The sequence below is a fragment of the Cyprinus carpio genome, chromosome B17 (assembly GCF_018340385.1).
Source record: "Cyprinus carpio isolate SPL01 chromosome B17, ASM1834038v1, whole genome shotgun sequence".
NCBI classification, from domain to species: Eukaryota; Metazoa; Chordata; class Actinopteri; order Cypriniformes; family Cyprinidae; genus Cyprinus; species Cyprinus carpio.
The window spans coordinates 28,162,412-28,184,260 of NC_056613.1; the positions used below are offsets into that span (position 1 = coordinate 28,162,412).

At 39.2% G+C, this 21,849-nt stretch overlaps 1 protein-coding gene and 1 long non-coding RNA gene across 11 annotated transcripts in view; one reads left to right on the plus strand and one right to left on the minus strand.

Annotated features, from left to right (window-relative positions):
- Nucleotides 1–12,971, minus strand: part of meis2a (Meis homeobox 2a) — a 66,450-nt gene extending 53,479 nt beyond the window's left edge. For 4 of the 8 annotated variants that reach the window (XR_006156903.1, XM_042742992.1, XM_042742993.1 and 1 more), the window contains exons 1-7: nucleotides 12,518–12,971; nucleotides 12,010–12,230; nucleotides 11,358–11,499; nucleotides 11,024–11,074; nucleotides 10,543–10,593; nucleotides 9,952–10,101; nucleotides 1,731–1,887 (exon numbers count right to left, since the gene is read on the minus strand). Coding sequence is in view for 7 of the 8 variants with exons in the window: in XM_042742992.1 (XP_042598926.1) it covers nucleotides 1,731–1,887; nucleotides 9,952–10,101; nucleotides 10,543–10,593; nucleotides 11,024–11,074; nucleotides 11,358–11,499; nucleotides 12,010–12,230; nucleotides 12,518–12,529 (784 nt within the window). In the remaining variant the exon portion in view is untranslated. The other 4 variants (XM_042742995.1, XM_042742996.1, XM_042742994.1 and 1 more) reach the window with 2 other exon arrangements.
- Nucleotides 12,972–12,981: 10 nt separating this feature from the next.
- LOC122140213 lies at nucleotides 12,982–19,867 on the plus strand. Of its 3 annotated transcripts, XR_006156907.1 has the most exons (3): nucleotides 12,982–14,143; nucleotides 15,363–15,422; nucleotides 17,320–19,867. It is a non-coding gene; the product is annotated as an uncharacterized LOC122140213 (long non-coding RNA). The 3 variants fall into 3 exon arrangements; XR_006156905.1 differs by having other exon boundaries at nucleotides 15,363–19,867; XR_006156906.1 differs by lacking the exon at nucleotides 15,363–15,422.
- The last annotated feature ends 1,982 nt before the right edge of the window (nucleotides 19,868–21,849 follow it).

The window sequence follows — 21,849 nt, forward strand, 5'->3', positions numbered from 1 at the left end:
CTCTCTGTTCTGTCACTCTCTGTCCTGTCTTTCTCTGTTCTATCACTCTCTGTCCTGTCTCTCTCTGTTCTGTCTCTATCTGTCCTGTCTCTCTCTGTTCTGTCTCTATCTGTCCTGTCTCTCTCTGTTCTATCATTCTCTGTCCTGTCTTTCTCTGTCCTGTCCTGTCTCTCTCTGACCTATCTTTCTCTGTTCTATCACTCTCTGTCCAATCTTTTTCTGTTCAATCAGTCTCTTTCCTGTCTTTCTCTGTTCTATCACTCTCTGTCCTGTATTTCTCTGTCCGATCTCTCTCTGTCCTGTCTCTTGTCTCTCTCTGTGTCCGGTCTCACTCTCTGTTTGATTTAGTTTGGGCCGGGGGTTGACCGGATCACTTCGAGGCAGTTCTGCGTGCCGTACCGTAAGTGTGTTAGCCCATATCGACCAGCTGTTACTGGATCCAGTGTGAGAGAGTCGATAACTGCAGCGAGGACAACAGCTCACTGGTACTTATGACTTCAGCGTGATCAATAACACTCTCCTCTGCTCCATCACACACAGATGCACAATGGATCATACACTATATTATATTTCTATTATATATTATATATTGCTATATCATTAGTAGGCTATACAGTTTTCATACTGATCTAATGATATTTTAGCACCTAACCCTGAAGGGCCTGTTCGCACAAAGAATGATAACTTCAGTGATAACTATAAAGTTTTGTTACTTTTATAATGGTATTTTGGCACATAATCATGATTGGTGTTTTGGATTTAAGACATCCGAAGTGCACACACACAGAGCAGTGAACACACACACACACTGTGAACACACACCCGGAGCAGTGGGCAGCCATTTTATGCTGCGGCGCCCGGGGAGCAGTTGGGGGTTCGAGGCCTTGCTCAAGGGCACCTAAGTCGTGGTATTGAAGGTGGAGAGAGAACCTGTACATGCACTCCCCCCACCCACAATTCCTGCCGGCCCGAGACTCGAACTCACAACCCTTCGATTGGGAGTCCGACTCTCTAACCATTAGGCCACGACTCCCCTAAAGTTTTCATTATCACTCGAACTCTAAGAACTCACAGGAACCAGATGAGTCCTCTGCTCAGTCTGACTTTGTGGCAGCATAGAATTAAACCGCTGGTCTCATCTGGCCAGAGGAGAATGGCACACTATCTTGACACACTATTTCCCTGTTAAATACTTTTAAAGCTGCTTTGACACAATCTGTATTGTTAAAAGCCCTATATAAATAATGGTGACTTGACTTAATTTAAGAGAATACGGAATTATGACACAGGGTGATGATTTCATTGGAAACAATTTCAAAAACACTTTCAAAATTGTTTTTTCCAGTTAATGAATGATAAAAAACATCGACAGGATATAAAGCCGCAGAAAGCTTAGAATAAACAGAACGTTATTGTACATTGATGTGTACGCAGATATAATTATCATTATAGTTATTGTCCTTGGCGTGAATGGGCCTCAGCTCTACCCCTCACAGAAAATATTTTGCAGTATTACATTTTAATTAAAACTTTATTATTCTGTTTTCCTCATGGGGACTGTGGGATGTTATTATACAGTGTAGCTGACGTGAGGTTTTACAATCCTAATTGAGGTCACACACACGTGTTCACACTGCATGTCAGGGCTGCATGTGCAGTAATCAGTGTTTGTATCATATCTGATATGGTTCAGTAGCATGATGAAAGCACAGGTACATCACAGGACCCACCTTGCTCGCTGCTGTTGTCTCCACTCTGCGACGCGTGTCCTCCGCTGGAGGGTCCCGGCGTGCCGGCCGAGTGTGTGGACGTGGCATCATCGTGATCTCTCCAGGACGCTGGGTTCTGGAGACCGTCAGAGCGGAACCATCCGTCCATTTTCCCCATCCACAGCACAAAGAGAAAGAGAGGACTCATGAATGAGCTGGACAGTAAACACAGACCAACAAACCCTTCACCATCCTAAAGATTTAAATGCACATCTAAACACCAAGTAAATTTTATTTGTATCGCACATCTCATGATACTCATTACATCAGTGCAGCTTTACAGATCATCAGTTAATGTTTATAATATATTCATGCCTTGTCGTCACATTTAGAAGAACTGGACAGTTATGTGACCTGAACCACAAAACCAGTCATATGGGTTTTTTTTTTTTGATTAAGATTTATAAATAATTTATAAAGCAGAATAAATAAGCTTTCCATGGATGTATGGTTTGTTAGGAGGAAAATATTTGTCTGAGATACAACTATTTGAAAATCTGGAATCTGAGGGTGCAAAAAAATCTAAATATTGAGAAAATCATCTTTAAAGTTGTTCAAATGAAGTTCTTAGCAATGCATATGACTAATAAAAAATTAAGTTTTCATATATTACGGTAGGACATTTACAAAATATCTTCATGGAACATGATCTTTACTTAATATCCTAATGATTTTTGGCATAAAGAAAAATGGATAATTTTGACCCATACAATGTATTGTTGTCTATTGCTACAAATATATCTGTGCATATATATATTAACTGCATATACTTCTGTATATGACTTTATGTATAGAGCTGTGCGATAATATAGTATATATTTTGCAATGATATAAACAACACAATACAAGCTGTCCAACAGTGTCATGACCATCTCAGCATCCTTAATGCAACAAAAACAATGACATGTTATGTAACACTTGTTATAATTTATTCACCTTAATTTTAACTTTCTTCCTTGAAATACAAACAGATGTTTAACAGAATGTCTGAATGAAACCACAGCTGTCAAGAAAAGGCTGTCAGGGAATGAAGTGTTTGTCTGTTCCTCATGCAAAGCAGAACATGGCTTTAGAAGATGTTTAATATAGTGCATAAGTCATATGGACAACAGCTATGATCCTCCCTCATTGACTTTCATTATATGGAAAAGAGCAACTTGGACATTCTGCATAACATGTTCTGTTGTGTTCCTCAGAAGAAAGTAAGTCACACAAATTTGGAACGACAAAAACTTTGCTGAATTCTAACACTCAACTTAAATGTTTGTGTTTTTAGCAGCAATTCACCATTTCCACTGTCACAAACAGCAAACACACTATCTAATCCGACACACACACACACACACACACACACACACACACACACAGTGGTGGGCCGGTTCGTGAGGGCCGTGTGTCATGTGTAAGAGGGCATCTCCTCCTCACCCTTCCTGAGGTTTCTCAGGGTCCGATCGGGCCGCGGGGGAAACAGGATTTGTACTGTACAGGAAGAGCTTTATCTGTGTTACACATAGACGAGCAAGAGGAGGTATTTCCTTTGCCACTCTAGTGAGAAAAAGACTTTACAATCCCACCTCACACACTCATTCACTGTGAAAAACTGTAACCTAAAAATGGCAACAATGAAATTAGCTAGTTTTACTGAAGTCAAAAATATTATTTAAAATCACAGAAGCGAGCATTTGCTGTAAGCTCATTAGAGACAAAGCTCAAGTCTTAATCTGAGAGCAATCGAGTATGTGCGCAACGCACACACACAGACACACACAGACACACACACACACACACACACAGACACACACAGACACACACACACACACACACTCACACACACACACACACAGACACACACAGACACACACACACACACACACTCACACAGACACAAGAGTTCTTATGAGTCACAGTTGTGTATGTCTGCTGTTAGTTCACTACACTAGAACCGAGTCAATCCACATAGTCTACAGACACAATAACACTCATAAAGCTCTACCACAGACATAGCAGTTTTTTTAATATATAAAGTACATTATTATAAATGATTTAGTATTATGCTAGTCCAGTCTTTGCATATGAAACAAGTGATAATGGTTACTCTCAATCCACTTCTACCTACACTATCCTCCAATAAAGGTCTGTTCACACTAAGGATGTTAACTATAATGATCACTATAAAGCTTTAATTATCCTTCCAATTCTATGAGAACAGGAAAGTCCACACCACAACTATAATGTTAACGATTATCATTAGAAACACAATCAGAAATTTTTTTTTCTCCAGCTGATGAAAGACAAAAACACTAACAGCCAATCAGAATCCGTCTGAATTTAAAAAGACTGAGCATTTAAAGCAACAAAACTGCAGTGCCACTTACAATAAACAGAAAAAATATTGTTCATTAGTGTGGACACTAACATAATTATCATAATAGTTATAGTTATTGTTTTTGGTGTGAAGCAGCATCACAAACCATCTGTGCTGCTCAGACTGTTCAGATCAGACTCAGATGATCAGGGATCGTGTTGGAGATACACTTGAGCTGCTGGAATTCATCAGAAGTATGTTTTCATATTACATCAAATTATTTCATTCCAAATATGATTTATGCCATTTTTAATAACATTTCCCAAACTGTGTGTGAATTGGGCCATATTTATCTGAGATGAAAATCAGCTGTTGTTCATGTAATTGTTTTGTATGGCCACAGCGAAAATGACGTAGGCTCCGTCAGAACATTCACAGCACGTCTTTAGGGAAGAGTGGAAGAAAAAACAGCCGTCTGTGTAATGCAGCTCAAAATGACTGGGTTCTGTTTCCCGTAGCCGAGACGCCCACCGCCGCAAGACAGGCCTAAAAACACACACACACACACACACTCCTGCAGCTCCACTCGAACACAGCCGCAGGTCCGTAAGTGCTGACGGTTACATGTTTCCCTGCGAGCTTCCCAGAGTTCTGCAGCTGATATCCAGTTTCCTCACGCCACTCGGCAGCAAAAAAGCAACAGCCCTTTTCCCACTTATGAATAATGCAGCCGCCCCTCTCTCTCTCTCTCTCTCTCTCTCTCTCAGGCCTCACATCACAACAAAACAGTTGTCAGGGCTCCCAAGAGTCCATTAAAGTTCAAACAAGCTGTAAAGAAAGCGAGTGAGAGACATCGTGTGACCCAAGCGGCTGAGAGAGCCTCCACCCCACCCAGGAAAGAAAGCAGCGAGCATGTGACTATTCCCCATCGCTGCGGATAATTAGGAGTCAAACGCAGCCGCTGCGTGCTCTGCTCTAATTGTGTTAAAGAGCGCCGTTACCAGGCCGCAAACACAGCCCCGGCACAATAGAGCAGATACAGAATAAGATAGTGGGTCGCCGTGTCTCCAGGGGCCGGTCGCACGGGGTCAACGCTGATAATGCAAGATGTAATTAATATAAAAGCCGGAGACAATGTTGGGAAGGAGAGCGGACGATCCACCCCTGACCCACACCTGCCCTGCCAGTCAAACCTTAATTCACAGTCTACACTAGATACCACGCACCTACAGAAAAATGTATGTTGGATCGGGAATGGCTGCGAACACGTAAAAATGACCCATGCAAAACACAAGCGAGTGCATCTTCAGCCCCTGACCTTTCTCCGTGCCTCCTGCACGTCAGATCCACACACAGCTCTGTTGCATTTAACATGTAATTACACCAGCGCTCCCAAAACATGTTAAAGGGACGGTCTGAAGCATCTCAGAATGACTATTCAGAGCGAAACTGCCAATTATCTGACAAGACTGAGAAAGGAGCCTTCGCTGAGCTCGAGTAATTGACAGCCGAGCATTTTAAGAGACGTGACTGAATATTTTTAATGCTCTTCTGTTTGACACAGAAAGGCAAAAACACACCTCACTTGAAAACACTTGAAACACTCGGAAAAAAAAATGGTATCATCTAAATTAAAATATTATTTAACATCTCCAAATCCACCTACATATATCAATTAACACCAACAAAATACATTTTTATGGGTTGAAATAGTTAACAATCGCAGGTTACTAATTTATACATTCTGCATGTAATAAGTTCCTGTCATGAAATCCATATATATTTATTAAACTGGAAAACCAATCCAAATCACTGTGAAGAGAGCAAACCCCAAACACACACTTGTGTCTGAAGCACTAAGCAGAACTGAAGCACAGCAACAAGTGAGTGTGTGTCCAGACCAGATCAGTGATCTGTAGGAATGAACTAGATGACCTGTGAGCTGCGCTCCTGCAAACAGTCACAACAAATCACCACAAAAAAAAAATAAATCAAATAAAAACTTTTACAAAAGAAAACTGGTCTCTAAGCTTATTGCGTGCGACTGGCCATAATATATTTGAGAGAGATCACTACAGCACACTCACAGAAGATATTTCCAGTAAAAAAATGACTTATATTGTCTTACATATTTCTTTATGTATATATTATCAACATAAAAACTACTGACAGCCACAAACAATTAAGAGAACTGTGGGTGCCAAAGGAACATGTCAAAAATACTGTCAACATATTATAAGCTGCACCTATTTTTATTTTATTTTTTCAATTTGCGACAGAATTTATACAAACAAATTTTAAATCAAACTGAAATTAGAATATATATGATTAACTGGTTATTAACAGATTATTCACTAGACAAAGCCAACAGAGAAGGCAGGTGTCACATCAATTATAAAATTGATTTATTATATATATATATATATATATATATATATATATATATATATATATAAATAAATGAGTTGTGCAAATACAAGTACAGCTGTGTTGAATAACATGGATACTTTGATTTAATTTCTAATCTTATTTTTGAATAACTGCAATCAAAAATACAATGGCATCCTGACAAAGGCCTTGTATACTCTGACAGCACTATAAACCACACTCAAAGACAATGCAGCATTCAGTAGTAAATAAAAGTGCCTATATTCACAGCCTACAGCAGGTAGAGAGAGAGAGAGAGAGAGAGAGCACAAGGCATGTCCTTCATCCCCAGCAAAGCAACTTTCACCAAATGATGTAGCCCCAGGCAAAATATATTAAAAATGCATATCAAAGCAGAAAAAAAATGGATGAGAAAGGTACAACCTAAATAAATTTGCATATCCAACTATCAAACTGCTGTCCTCAAACATAAAAAAAGAGTAGAAACGGCAAATAATAAATAGCAAACCCAAGAATGAAAAAACCTCAAGCTTGTAATTTAGATTTGTAATTTAATCGGAGCAGTCATCTGTGTTGTGTTTAGTGCTGAGCTGAACATCAGACCAGTGTGGCGCTTATGAAGCTGTGTGTTTCTCTGTATGTGGAGCAGCATCAGCCCTGCAATCATTTATTCTCATTAAGAAACACAGCCGCACATGCACACTATGCAAATGTGACGTTTGGACTCCAACACACACACACACAAAGTACTCTGCTGCACATTTGAGACATGTACAGTTGAAACACTTTAAATAACTTGCGTGCACAGGAACCCTGGGCCGTAATTTTTGCTCCACACATGTGTATTAGTGTTCTCTTTGGTTGTGGAAAATTAGAAATGTGTGCATCTTTCCACTCCAAAGATATCTGCAAAAGTTTTTTTTTTTTTTTCAAGATAAGATTTTCATTTCACCATGTCCCTCCCACAATGAATAGCTTATTATCCTTTTATGACTGTTAAACTTCACATATATCATTGCAAACATTACTCTGTGCTCTAAATGAAATTAGTGCCATGCAATATCTTTGCATAATATTTTCTAGAGAAAGATGCGAGTATGTCAGTGTTGTACGGTTGAGACGCAGTGTTTAAACTGCACCCAGACAGGTGTCCTATTGCGTCACATGCTGTTTAGTTGTACAGTGTTATGATAATAGGTTAAAAGTCACATTTACACACACGCTATGCAAATTATGTTTAAAAAATTATATTTGTGGTATTTCAGCTGACTATTATTAATTTACATATTTTGAATGAATGAATGTTAAAAGGATAACATGCATTTTATGAAATATACAAGGTGGTAAATACGGCACATATCCTATGTATGCAGTAACAGTTCAATCAGAAAATAGAGTGCACATTCAGAGGCTGTGTGTGTGTACTGTATTACCAACGTTACAGGGACCAAATGTCCCCACAAGTATAATACCAATAAATTCTAACCTTATGGGAAAATTGTGTTAGGTCCCTATAAGGAAACAAGCTTATACAGAATGTAAAAATACAGAAAGGTTTGAGTGATGGGTATAGGTTTAGGGGAAGGTTTATAGAATATACAGCTATGTAAAGGAATAAAATATTCTCTCTGTACAGTATAAAAACCACTACGCTTATGGAATGTCCCTATAATGTTAGAAATACATGTGTGTGTGTGTGTGTGTGTGTGTGTGTGTGTGTGTGTGTGTGTGTATGTGTGTTAGGCAATGAGTGGACTTTATTTTTGTTTCAGTTTGTGTTGTTTTCTATTTACTATTTACATTGTTATTTATACTGTTATGTTTACATTTGTACTGTTTGCCATATCTTTTCTAGTGTTAAATATTTTGTTCCTATTTTGTTTAACTGAATCTGAATTAACTAAAGCAAATAAATAAATCTGAATTTAAAAAAATAAATTGCCCCACTGTAATTTATTACATTCGCAAAAAATGGTTAGCCAGCTTTGGAGCATTATGAATGAGTGTCTCAACTGTTTTAGACAAAAATGCATCTTATGTTTATGAGCTAATTGATGAAATTTTAAACTACTTATAGCTATTATTAGTTTATGATATTTTAGTACATTAGAAATATCATGTGAAAATTCGCTTTATTTCGGCATCTAGATTTTGTGTAGTGATGAGAAAAAGCAGAACGTGTCTCTACTGTACTCAGTACCCCAAACTAATGCTCAGACATATTTAGATATTTATACACACTCCTAAAAAAAAAAAAAAAAAAAAAAAGATTAATAATAATAATAATCCTTCGCCAGCTATTAAAGCTCACAGTGTACCATCTGATGCAAAATCATCCCCTCACACAAACAGCAGTGTTAGTCGATGCAACATGCACAAGTTACCACCAGCTTTTAACTGAAACCCCAGAGAAATCTTAGGCTACAAACCGCGTAAAGAGAGTCTGAATCCACAGAATGTTAAATGCAGTGTCGACTGGCGGCCAGTGTTCAGATGACCAGTCTAATGATGAACCGAACTGACATTCTCGTTTTGAGATTATTATCAAAGCTAGCCCGATAGAGAATCAGCGTGTCTTATCTCTACACTTACAAACACATATTTTACACTAAGTTATTACTAACATTACTTCACTCTAATGCAGTATAGTGAGAGATGGCCCTCAGAAGCCTCAGATCTGCTGCTGTGAACCCCAGACACAGCGCTCCTCACAGGACTCTCGAGGTGAACTACACGACGCGGAAAACTTTCTTTCCCCCAGCATTTCATTTACAACACCGAAATCAACACGTTTAAACACAGCCGCTGTCACTGAACAGCAGAAGCTTCTGAGTCGTCGCTGAATTCACTATAATAGAGCATCGGGCCTGTAAACCGGACTCAAACCTCAGCAGAACTCAATAAGAGACGATTAAACACATCAACAACATCATCATCATCCAAGCAAACTATAGAGAAGCACATTATAAACTTGCCTCTCCAATACTTTAAACAAAATAGTGTGCATGCTCGCATAACACTGAGGCATAGCCTATAAAACAGGTTATAACGACATCACATATCCGTAACAATTATTAATTTGTTTAAAAGCAGTCTTGCGCAATGCGCGATTGCAACATCACAAGATAGCCTACAGACATAATAAAATACAAAAACACAAAATAACAGCTCTACATCAGCTACCAGCACTAAATAGAAATATATATATATATATATATATATATATATATATATATATATATATATATATATATATATATATATATATATATATATTCATACACCGTGTTTGCTCACAAGCCACCACAAGTTCAGAAAAATCGCATGAAACTCTCAGCCAAGAGTCCATTTTACCATTCAATCTGAATTAATAACATCATATCTTATATATTATCCACCATTTGGCTCGTTCACGTTACTTTTTTATGGTATGCCTGCTACATATAATATCCGGCGCAGCAGAGACAATGAACCCGTCCTGTTACTTACATGATCGGCTAAGTTAGTTGAAGATCCCGAGATGTCCTCGTGGTCTGATTTTGAGCTGCCATCCCGTTCATCAATCACTAAATCTATGGGCATTTTTCCTTTCAAACAGCTGATGTACCGATGGCAGAAATTGTCGCAGAGTTCGTGCACTTGAGCAGAGAAAAGAAAAGCTCTGTCAACAGCCGCTCCAGAAAGAAGCACAATTAAAGGACATTATGAGCAAAGGCAGGGAAACAATAGAGAAATTGTAGCGATGCTTATTATTCTCTAGAGACCCGTGCAACAAGTTAATCGACAAAAATAAACGCTACAGACGAACATCACTATAAGTTGTCCGTGAAAATATTTATTTATGTGAAATAAATAAGAATTTTTCTATGTCAAAAACGTGGAAATAAATTAAATAACATGGTTTAAATATCAAATTATGTTCGGAGTAATTTTGTATTATTACACCAAGTAATGCAAAATCTGAATTATTCATTAAAATATTTTACCAAAAATAATAATACATTTCAAAATTGATAACGAGAAGTAAATCCATCCAAATTATTTCTGAAATTAAATCAAAACAAATCAATAAAAGATTACCTTTTCTAGCTCCAAAAGATGAAATCGTAATACTTGTATGGCTTGTATCATCTGTAAAGAGAAACGGACGTCGTTAGCCGTGTGCCTTCTCTGCAATTTAATTTTAATTTTCTTTGCATTATATTTTGCATCGAACAAAAACCTTCTATTCCAATGGAAAAAATGTAATTAAAAAATAAGAAATAATTCAATAATGTGTTTGAAAAATAAAAAGCGATTATTTTTGATATGTAAAATTGCAGGTGAAATTATTGGCCTGTGAGACGTGTTTAAGGGGGTAGATGGTGATATCAGCCCAATAATTGAATTTGAATGCACTTCAAACAGCCCTGTCACCCATCAGATCCCCTCGTATTTACTTTCACTATCTCCAGATCCAATGCAAAAAAAAAAAAAAAAAAAAAAAAAGAGTCAGACTCATTTCAGAGAAGTAAAGTGTGCGGCTGTTCCGAAGATAATCAGTGCTGGAGTGTTATCTTACCAAATTATCCAATTCAGGATTTGAAGAAAATAAAGGTTTTTCTGCGCGGACCTAAAACACACCAGAATGAGAGTTAATAGCAATCGATGAAGATGTGTGCAGAAATTCAGTCGCTAATTAAACTTCAAAATAAGCATTAAAATTGCAGTCGTCGCTAATCTGGTTAAAGTAGAAAACAGTCGCTTAATGTAGCTACTTACAACATCCAAGTGCATTCGTGGAAATATAATTAGCCATCTTAAATGAAAAGGGATCGGCTATTTTTGGCTTGGTTTTAATGCTTTAAATGCGTCTGGAAAGGCTCGAGGTGTTAGATGTGAGGGTCGTGAGTGACCTGTTTGGCGAAGACAGCGATGTCCTCGTTGAAGGAGTCTGAGGAGCACACGTCTCCTCCAGCAACCCCGGGCTCGCGGGGAGTGCATGTGGCCAGCTCACACTTCTCAAAGACCAGAGCCAGCAGAGGAAACAGAGGATGACTGCAGAGACAACAGCGACACGCTAACCTTCAGATCAACTGGCGAAAAAACGAGCCGCGAAACAAAGCAGTAATTCCAAACAGCCTACAACAGTTCAGAAATGACTTCGAAATCAAATGCATTCTACACTCGACGAGAATCGGGTTTCGTAACTTTGTTTTGGGCTGCAGTGATTTGGAACTTAAATGGAATTAAAGCAGCAATCTCCCGTTTATCGTGAAATTATTTTAAACGTGAGGTTAAAGTTTGCACGCCAATTGGTCAAGAAAATAAAAATAAGTAAAAAATAAATAAATAAATAAAAAATGCACACAAATTAATGCGCAAAACAAAATGCAATGCGTGTACAAAACGCCTTACAAAAAAGTATTTTAAAAAATAAATAAAATAAAATAAGTACTAACACCAATTACTTCAAGTTCCTGGGGGAAAAAAGAAGAAAAAAACTATTACGGGAAAGAGAAGCCCGACTGAATGAGCTCTCGGGTCCGGTATGAGTTTGGAACTCACCCGTAAATTTGATCTTTATCCCTCTTTAACACGTCGTTGACAGCTGAGCCCATGCTGGTGGGCATGACGTTGGGATGGGGGGCATGTGTGCCGTAGTGCTGGGTGGCGTGGAGCGGCGGTCCGTGATTCAGATGATGGACCTGCGGCAGCGGCCGAGGCGCGTGAGGATCCCCGTACATACCGACCCCGTCCATGCCGCCGTAATGAGCCAACTCATCGTACTGCAAGAGAAGCAGAGAGTCAGCACAAAGAGCACTAAAACAAAAGGCAAGCCTGCAGAGAAAAGTCGGCTAGCGTGAGGGGAAAGAGAAGAAAAAGTCTGGCGCGAAGCTAAAGTTTGCTGCATATTTGCGCGTAATTACCAAAAACATGGTCAAGTTGTGCTTCCCGAAGCGAGCAAAGCGTCGCGCGCGCGGCGAGTATTCCCAGCCAAGTGCGTCAGACTGAAGGAGAGGCCTGTGATAGATAGTGTATCAGTGGAGGTGAGTGCTGGAGATTTTAAACCTACCCTTTGCGCCATCAGCCTGCGCTCCAATAAACCTCTGGATCTGTGTCGTAGATTGAATTTCCCAGTCCGCTCACAAACTCATGCGCTGCAATAGATCCCCTTTTCCAGCAAACTTGGCGAATTCCTCCTATTCTCCAGAACGAGCGCAGGCATCAGGAAGAGTTTTGCAATTATTCTTCTTTTCCTCTTTGCCCCCCCAGAAAAGAAAAGAAAAAAAAGTCGAGCACCAAACTGAAGGTTACAGCCGGCCCATCAACAACCTGCGTGTAACTAAACTGTCGCGTCTCATGGCTTTTTGCCACTCCAGCTGTCAATCAAAGCCAGAGGTTGTCAAGGTAATGAATGAATGATGGTTGGTGATGATGTTCAAGAGAGGATGAATCTTTTTAGCCCCGTTTTCATCCCACAAGTCCCTGTCTCCTTTATGCCTCCGGTCCGCTTTCTTGTTTTATTACTACAGTAAAAAAAAAGATGAAAAGAGGAGAGTTTGTAAAAACGCGGCGATCTCTGGCGCGGTCTGAGATGAGTGAGTGTCAGTGAGTGTTGGCAGGTCGGCCGCTCGCTCGCTTATAGAACGCAGAGAGTTGAGCTGCGCGCATCGGCGGGAGAATGAAATGACGGAAGCCGGAAGTGGCGCTGAGCACAGCCAGTCCTGCGCGAGCTCCACGCCAAACCCTGCGCGAGAGGCGAGCGTCCAGTGCGCGAGGGGGGAGCCACGCAACTCCGCGCACCGCAGATCCCACTCACATGCGCTGAGAACTACTAGACGTCGCGGCGCGTCGGGCACGCGTCCAAACCTTAAAACTGCGCTTTTAATATCTTTATTGGAAGAAGGAAAGTCATTCCAGCCCGACTTTGCTTAATGCATAACTGATACAACTGCTATCGAGTGTCACGTCCCTTATTTTTTTTTATTTTTCTTGTGCACAACAAGGTTCAAAAAACGCATACTCAGTCGGGGCCCCTTTCAGAATAAAGTAAACTTTTCCACGCGCGAGAAGACAAAACAAAGCTAGGTATATGTTTGGAAACTGTCTTTAGTCCAACAGCATTTGAAGATTGAAATGTGAGCCGTGCATCGCGCGCTCAATTATCAAAGAGCCCCGAGATCATCAATCATTAGGAAGGCCTGAAGTTTCAGAGGAGGAGCAATGATATTGATTGTGCTACAGATGGCCCCGAATACCACAAACAGACCCTTAAAATACTACTCCTCATCAATGATCATATAGCCTGCATCGCGGCACATGTGACATCATCGTCGTATCGACCGATTTTTACATAAATGTCTACATTTCGAGCTCCCTGACTTGTTTTGTTGTCGAAATTAACAATTCACGGCTTAGTGGAGCTGAACTCATGCGGGATCTCAACAAACAAGGTCAATAAAGTGCTCCGCAGACGCCCGAACCACGGGCTTGAGTTCTGATGAAGCAGGCAATTAAAACGGATTTCATAAATGCAACAACTGCTCTGTTTATGACAGAGGGGAGGGAAGACCACGAGGAGAGAGTAGAAGTGAAGGGTACACTGTGCGATAGCGACTGCAGTGGACACAGAGCGCGCGCTGCCTGACCACTGCTTCATCGCGAGGAAGAAGATGAGGACCATCTCTATAGAGACGCGGTAAGTCCATCGCATCCTTACAGAACCGAGTGCGACTGATCACAGCAACATAACACACAACTTTACAAATAATGCGTAGAAGAATCTACTAAAGTCATAGGCTACAATAAATTAATATCTCAAAAAAAAAAAAAAAAACAACAACAACAAAAAAAGGATAGCTCTGTTAGTTCACATTTTCGGTCGATTAAATAAACTGTTTTTATGACGCGTTCGAGCAGGTTTTCAATGTATTAATCCACTGCATCACGGTTCTGCTGCTGGGTCTCACTGAAAACAAACTTTACCGACACACAAAAACACGCTTTCGGCTTCAAAAATGTTTGAAACTACATAACCGCTTCCTCTTTTAAAAAGATAATGAACATAGAATATATCGTTAAAAAACAAACAAACAAACAAAAAAACAAAAAAACCTACCGAGCGAAAACACTCATGCGACGATTCTTAAAAAAAGAAGAAGCTCAAATCTGTGTTGTGAACGGGGATCCGTGGCTCCGGCAGAGATGGCATTAACTGGAGGTAAGATTTCATCTGCTGGTGTCAAATTGAGGTCATTTTAGGGTTAAAGCTCTCGATGTCTCTGCCCAGCTGCGGCCGAGAATCCATTTCAACACTTTTACATAACCTCTCACACATTTAAACTCATCTGCTTTCAAGATTTTTGTGAAAAAAAAAACAAAAAAAACAAAAAACAAAAACCATAATATAAAATAAACATAAAATATGATCAAAATCTAAACCATCAGTCAGAGTCATATCTATAGTTTTAATCAGCTTTATTTTGGCAACAAAAACGTTTAGCTTTCTAAATCTTAATCGTGCTCATTTAAGGCTTCAGGGCACTGTAAACGTCGAACTATCTGATCCTATTTAATTCTAATGGTTTTGCTCTTAACATTTTAATTATTGTTTTACAGCCGGCCTATAAACAGATTTCTACAGAACAACAGGTCTCCAAACGCGCATATATACGAGCCCAACGAAAAACACGCTTTCTGCTGTTCGCGCATGTATTTGCTCAACTATAAACAACAACAACAATAATAATAAAATAAAATAATGATAATTATGATTTCTAGATTAATCTTCTCTATTTGTTAATATTCCATCATTTTAGTTCTGATAGCCTATGTGTGGAGGTCTGGTTCTGTGGTGAATATTTATGTTAGGATAATCATTTCTCTGTTTACTGCATCTAAACTCTCTCTGACCTCAGGGAACATGTCACTCCTGTCCCTGAAGGAAGCTGTGCAGCTCCAGTGTTTGGAGAAGTTTCGTGAGTAACTGGAAATTCTTGAAAGGCGTATTTTCCTTCAGTGGCATTATTCTCACTGCACTGTGAGACGCTCAGTGTGTGTGTGTGTGTGTGTGTGTGTGTGTGTGTCTGTCTGTGTGTGTGTGTGTGTGTGTGTGTGTGTGTGTGTGTGTGTGTCCTCAACGCGAGTCTGCAGCTCTTTAGCGACACCTGCCGGATCAATCATGCGCCGCACTGCATCCACTGTAAAACTCTAGCTAAATTAAAATAAAGAAACACTGATATCGTGAGAGAGAAAAATACAGATATCAACGAAATTTGCTTTGAATAAATGATAGTATGTCATGGGCCAATTGCGAAGAGCGAAATAAACAGACCACCAAGAGTTTTCGCATAGCCATTTTTGTGTGTGTGTGTGTGTGTGTGTGTGTGTGTGCATGTTTTATTAGTTTTTGTTATCGATGATGTTTAAAGTGTCTTTTGTTGTTGTTGAGTGCTTCACAATATCTCATACAATTAGATGAATTTCATTTTCATTCGTTTCATTCATTTTTTTTTTCACTCGCCAGTTTTCCCTCGGGATAAATCCATAAATATTAAATGTAAAATACACATATATATTTGCATCACTGATAGGTGAACAACGTCTATAATTATTTTCTTAAAAATAAATGCATTAAAATGTATCACACAACTGCAAAATGAGTACGAATCATTTACGCGTTGTTATTATTGCTATTAATAATCCCTTTCGCCATATTTGGAAGTGCAAACATATCTGATTATTTAAAAAAGGGGGGAAACAATATCTAATCTTTACAATACCAAATAAAATAGCAACATATATTGGTCGAATACAATATCACTAATAAATGTAAAAAATGTAACACGTTATTTTAAGATGTCCTTGTTACACGTTACATGATACTGTTATAATAATAATAAATTATGCATAAACACGCAAGTAACCGTACAGTAAGTACATGCAGTTCATTAATATTACTCAGTACATAAATGTATAATTACACTGTAACAAGAACACCTTAAAATAAAGTGTAACCGAAATAAACAATACATAAATAAAGCTCATTGCAGCGCCCGATCAACTCTTTGTAAAATATCTACTTTGACATGTATCTTGAAACAGGCCTATATATGTCAAAAGCTTTCAGTGTCCACGAGAAGAATACTAAAAGAAAGAAATGCTTGATTATTAATGATCTTGGGATAATAAGATAACGTGTTATTTGTGTCGCTCGCCTCGAGTGCGTTAAGAGGCTTAAAGCTCTGACACCTTTACATTAAATTCACACCTTTAATTTACACTCATATCCCGCAACAAGAAGAAACACAATATACGAATCTTTTCTGATTAGATCTGATTTGCCTTTTCATTTCCTTTCCTTTATTTATTTATTTATTTATTTATTTATTTATTTATTTATTTATTTATTTATTTATTATTTTTGTGGGCATTGCTTTATTATTATTATTATTATTATTATTATATACAGGCTAATATACGGCGAGAATTGTATAATGCGTATTCATGTAAAAAGGCCTACATTTAAAGTATGATCAGCCAAAAGTTATTTTCATTTTAGAGAGAGAAAAAAGAAATATGATTAGGCCAATTTTTATTTTATTTTATTTTTTTGTAAGAGATGCGGTTAGCGGCTCAAGGGGTTAAAATCTTGCACATAGATCAGAGTTGTAGTGACTGCGTGTCAAAACAGTAATGAAACACAAGCCACGCCCACTTGCGTCACTGACAACTCATTAGCGCTGATCGTTTGCTTCTAAACTAGAGGACAAAATGATATCGTTAATGGCTTCTTGGTAATTCGTTACTGTGCAGGTTTTCCAGATATACCGTGTGTTCATGCACGAAACTATAACAAAGCGCCACTTTCCACAGGTTCACTCATTATGCAGCTCCAGGAATCACGGGCCCCCTCAGGACTCCTGGTTTCCCGCTATTTAAACAAATACTCGACATGTTAAGAAGAATTGTTTTCCATATCCACTGTTTAAATTAAAGGTGTAAAATCCACATAGCTGTTCGCGATGTGTTCAAATAAATGCCGTTGCCTTCTTTGTTGTTGTTTTGTTTTTCTAACATCTTCCCATTTGACGGTATCTCCCTTGGTTCCGGAAGAGTTTACTCGATCAAGCAGGGAGCCAGGTAATTACCACACACTGTCAAACACAGGGACCACTGATTCAAATGCAGAGTGAAGTATCAAAGAGGAGCGTTCCGTTCGCAGGCGGCCCCAGATCTCCAGGAGACGCTGGCGAGACGCCCGCCACAGGGACAGCGCGAGGATGTGACAGCACTTACATCACAGCCCTGAACGGAACGTTTGCCTCTGTACGAACCGCTGCCCTCCAGGCCCGCAGAAGCCCAACTATTCCCGGTGTGCGATGCAACCATGAAATCGATTTAGAGTCGGGTTAAAAATGTCAGTTTTAGAAGAACATTAATTATAATACTGTTTACACTGAAACCATGCAGTTGCTACCTTAAAATGCTATTTTTGCCTTACTGAACAACACAACTAGTTTTGTTGGTATGCATTCGTGTATTTAATTATGGTTAATTATCATTTTCAGTGTAGATTTATTAAGATGGTTTCGAATCACGATTTTTTGTTTTTTGTTTTTATGTTTTTATTTTTATTTTACATGCTATTTGTATTCAGAAATGAATACGTCTTTTATGTGCATATGATACGCATGTGTCTAACGTGTGTATGATACGCAGATTTGTGCGCATAGGATACGCACTTTGTTGGCGTACATATAATAGGCATCTTCCCCACACCCCTAAACCTACCAAATGCATATCATATGCATGCCAAAGTCAATTTTTTTTGCTGTAAATAGTACGCCAAATAAAAACAGAAAATCGTGCTAAACGCACATTCATGAGATTGGGTTATGATGTGATATTCCACCAAAAATAAAATGCTTGTGAATTTTATTGCATACATTTTCCTCTAATGCACAATAGAATAATGTCACTCTGCTGCATCTCAAGGAACTGTAGTTTATTTAGTCCAATTAGATGATGAGGCAAAAATGCAATGTCCCAGTTGCTGTGCAAAACTGTTGGAATCTCAATCCAGTCTGGAGGGACTTTTGAGTGTTTAACATTATAAACATGCCCCCCTCCTCCAGCTCCGAGGGATACTTTACATGTAAATATTCACACAGCCAAAGAGCAGGCCATGAATTATTGAGCGCTGCAAAGAAGTAAAATGTCTTTGTGTTCAAGCTCAAGAATGGACAGAAGAGAGAGAATTATCCAAACAGAAAGGTGATTGGGGAATGATGAAACAAAAGATACTGGTTATTTCAAATCATGCTCTCTCTCACACACACACACACACACACACACACACACACACGATGCACATCTATAGGTAGGTGTGTGTGTGTGTGTGTGTGTGTGTGTGTGTGTGTGTGTGTGTACAGGCCTATATATGAATCTGCACAAACAAGAGTCACATGTCAAAACTTGTCAAAGTTTCCCGGTGAAGAGAGTTGGGCTGAGTTCTGTTCTCGTCTTTGTTGTGTTCTGGCCTGTGGCTGAACACTTGACAGACTGTCAGGAGCTGATGGGATATGAGTGCAGGTACTAGAAAGCTGTTCATTTCTGTGGTTGATTCACCACTCCATTCTTTATTATCAAACAGGTAACAGCTAGAGAAACACAATACTAATGGGATGCACGGGTGGAGATCTGTGTTTATTGTGTTTGTGATGCGTGAGGTTTAGACACAATGCTTTTCAGTGTTTATGTACGGTGGAATTATAACTGTGCATCGCTAATATGAAGCAGAATTAAAGATTTAGTGTTCAGTCATTCCAAAGCCATGTAAACATTAAGACGCTCTGTTTACTGCATGACCTCACCATTGAAAACACAGAAATGCACAACTCAAATAAAATATCCCAGCTCAGCACAAGGCTTAATCCCCATACTACTATTAAGTAATTGTGAATTACTGTACTATAATTGTGCGAGTAAACTAAAAGTCTATTAGCAATTTAACAGAATGCACACACACACACACCAGGGCACTAAACAGACACAATTCACAAGTGGTCCTGATGTCTCAGAGGACTTTTAATATGTATGAGGAACATCAAAGAGGAATATCCTGCCATGTGGCACCTCCAAATGATCAAGCTTATTATCAGATATATGCAAATGTTTTCCACTTTTGTTGCTCTCTGTTTGTGGAACTGCTGTGGAAAATACAGATGATCGCTAGAAACACCACTGATGATATCTAGTGAGCACTACCTGCATGCATTTTTGTGCATTAAGCTTATTTTCTCTGATAAAATCTGAAGACACCTCATGTGTCACTTTCTATGAGAAGATTATTATGAATTGGATTTGTGTGATTTGTGATAAGAACCCTTGAAGAGATGCTGCAAATAAATAAATGAAACCACTCATGATGTCCTATTCAGACACTTGCCATGTTTCTTTTTTAACCATATTCTTTCATACGTTTCACATTTTTACAGGTCATTTAAAGGTGAATAAAAATCTCCTGATGTGAGTACAATAACAGCACAGACTTTTCTACAACATTAACATGAGTGCGCTATAACAAAAGCATACAGCGCTGAATTAAATTCAAAGAGGAGAGTATGTTTTATTATGAGCTCAACTCTGGTGCCAGATTTATAATATCAATCGTTTTTTAAATGTATCTCTTGAAAATCACTCAGATCTCCTGCAAAGTTTACTTTTATTCCATCTTAACATTTTATTACAAGCATTACAGATGTTTTACTGTATGGTTATATCAAAACTGAAAGAAATGACCTACTGTATATTCACAGTGTAACTTGAGAAGCCTTTTAATAAACTGCTTGTGGTTCATTGATTGCTTATGACAGATGAGCTGACCAGTGATCTTTCAGTGTGTAGCTTCTTTTGATAGACATATTCATAAATATATCGATGTAACTGTGAGAGCTCATATCATTTCAGGTGCCAAGCCACAAATATAATAACAAATATTAGTATGAAGTTTTTTGATGACTAGCAGCCTTCACACATCATGAGTGTTTGTGAAATTTCTTCTTTATCAGAGTCTGTCATCTAGGTATTGGAGTCATTTGTAGAGAACAGCCTGTTAGTGTTTTATATCTCTGAAATAAACCTCAGGCCTAAATGAAAAGCTACTGACTGGACACATGGCTCGACTGGACCACATGCAATAAGCGTGATTCGCTGGATCTGGCACCGATCCGTCAAGCCGTGTTCAGCTGACGGTTTACCGAGTCGCTGTCAACGGTCCAGCAGAACTGACGGATCATCCTTTTGTTCCTTGATGCAGCCGCGTCTCTTCGCCGAATCTTGTATTCTCCTTTAATAGTCAGTGGTGGTTAATTATTAAAGGTATGTATTTGAATTATAAATATACTAGTTATACAGAAGTAGGCAAAGCAGGCATAGCGCCTCAGGCTAAATTCTTCCATTAGCCATTATTCTCCAGTCTCCTGCCTCCATTTCCCTGCCTCCTAGTTTTATGTCATCTCCAAAAACAGCCAGGCATTCCTTTGTACTTGCCATCTCCTCCCCGCTATGGCCACAAAAACCCTCCCCTCCATACATAGAGCTGCTGCCGCCGCCTTGAAGTGGGGTGTCATACCTGTCTTACATTTAATGAATCGCTTTTTTCAGCGTGTCCCAGAATTCCAGACACTCTCGTCGGAAAGCTGATGGCGGCCTCCCGCGTGTCAGCAGTCATCCGGCGTAGAGCGCATTACCGTACATCATTAGCCGTGTCAGGAGCGACGCCGCTCACAGGCCACGCACGGCCCTGCAGACCCAGCCAAAACAAAGAACTTCTGCGCTCTTCTCCGGTCCGACTCCCTCTCCTCCACTCGACCATCATCTCTTCCACCTCTGGATTTATGAATAAAATACGACACGCTCAGAATAAGAAGATGGCACTGCAGTAACTGTCAAATGCCAAGATGAAATAATAAATTCAGGTGCCTTTTTCTGCTCTGTTGAAGGAAACTTTGTTCTCTCCAAAGCTAGCTTTTTCGTCTTGGTTTCTCTCGCTTGCCGCTCACTCACTCGCTTGTTTTTTTTGTTTTTTTTACCCCATATTTCGGCAAGTTTTTTCTCACCTCCTTCAAGCACTTCACATTCCCTTTCCATTTGCTCGATGCTTCTCTTTCAAAGCTTTCATGGAGTGATTGATGACATCTGAAGTCAAATCAGTGCGATACTGTTTGTAACCTCCATCAGAACATCCATCTGCCTCATGTCTTTAAATGTAATAAGAGCACCAGCGAGTAAGTCATTAATGCTGGGCTCGGCTGATTGGAGTCTCTGATTGTTCTGCTGGCTGGACAGGTCAAAATCATAGCAATGTGTTGTTTTATTAAACATGTGTTGTGCCATTACCCT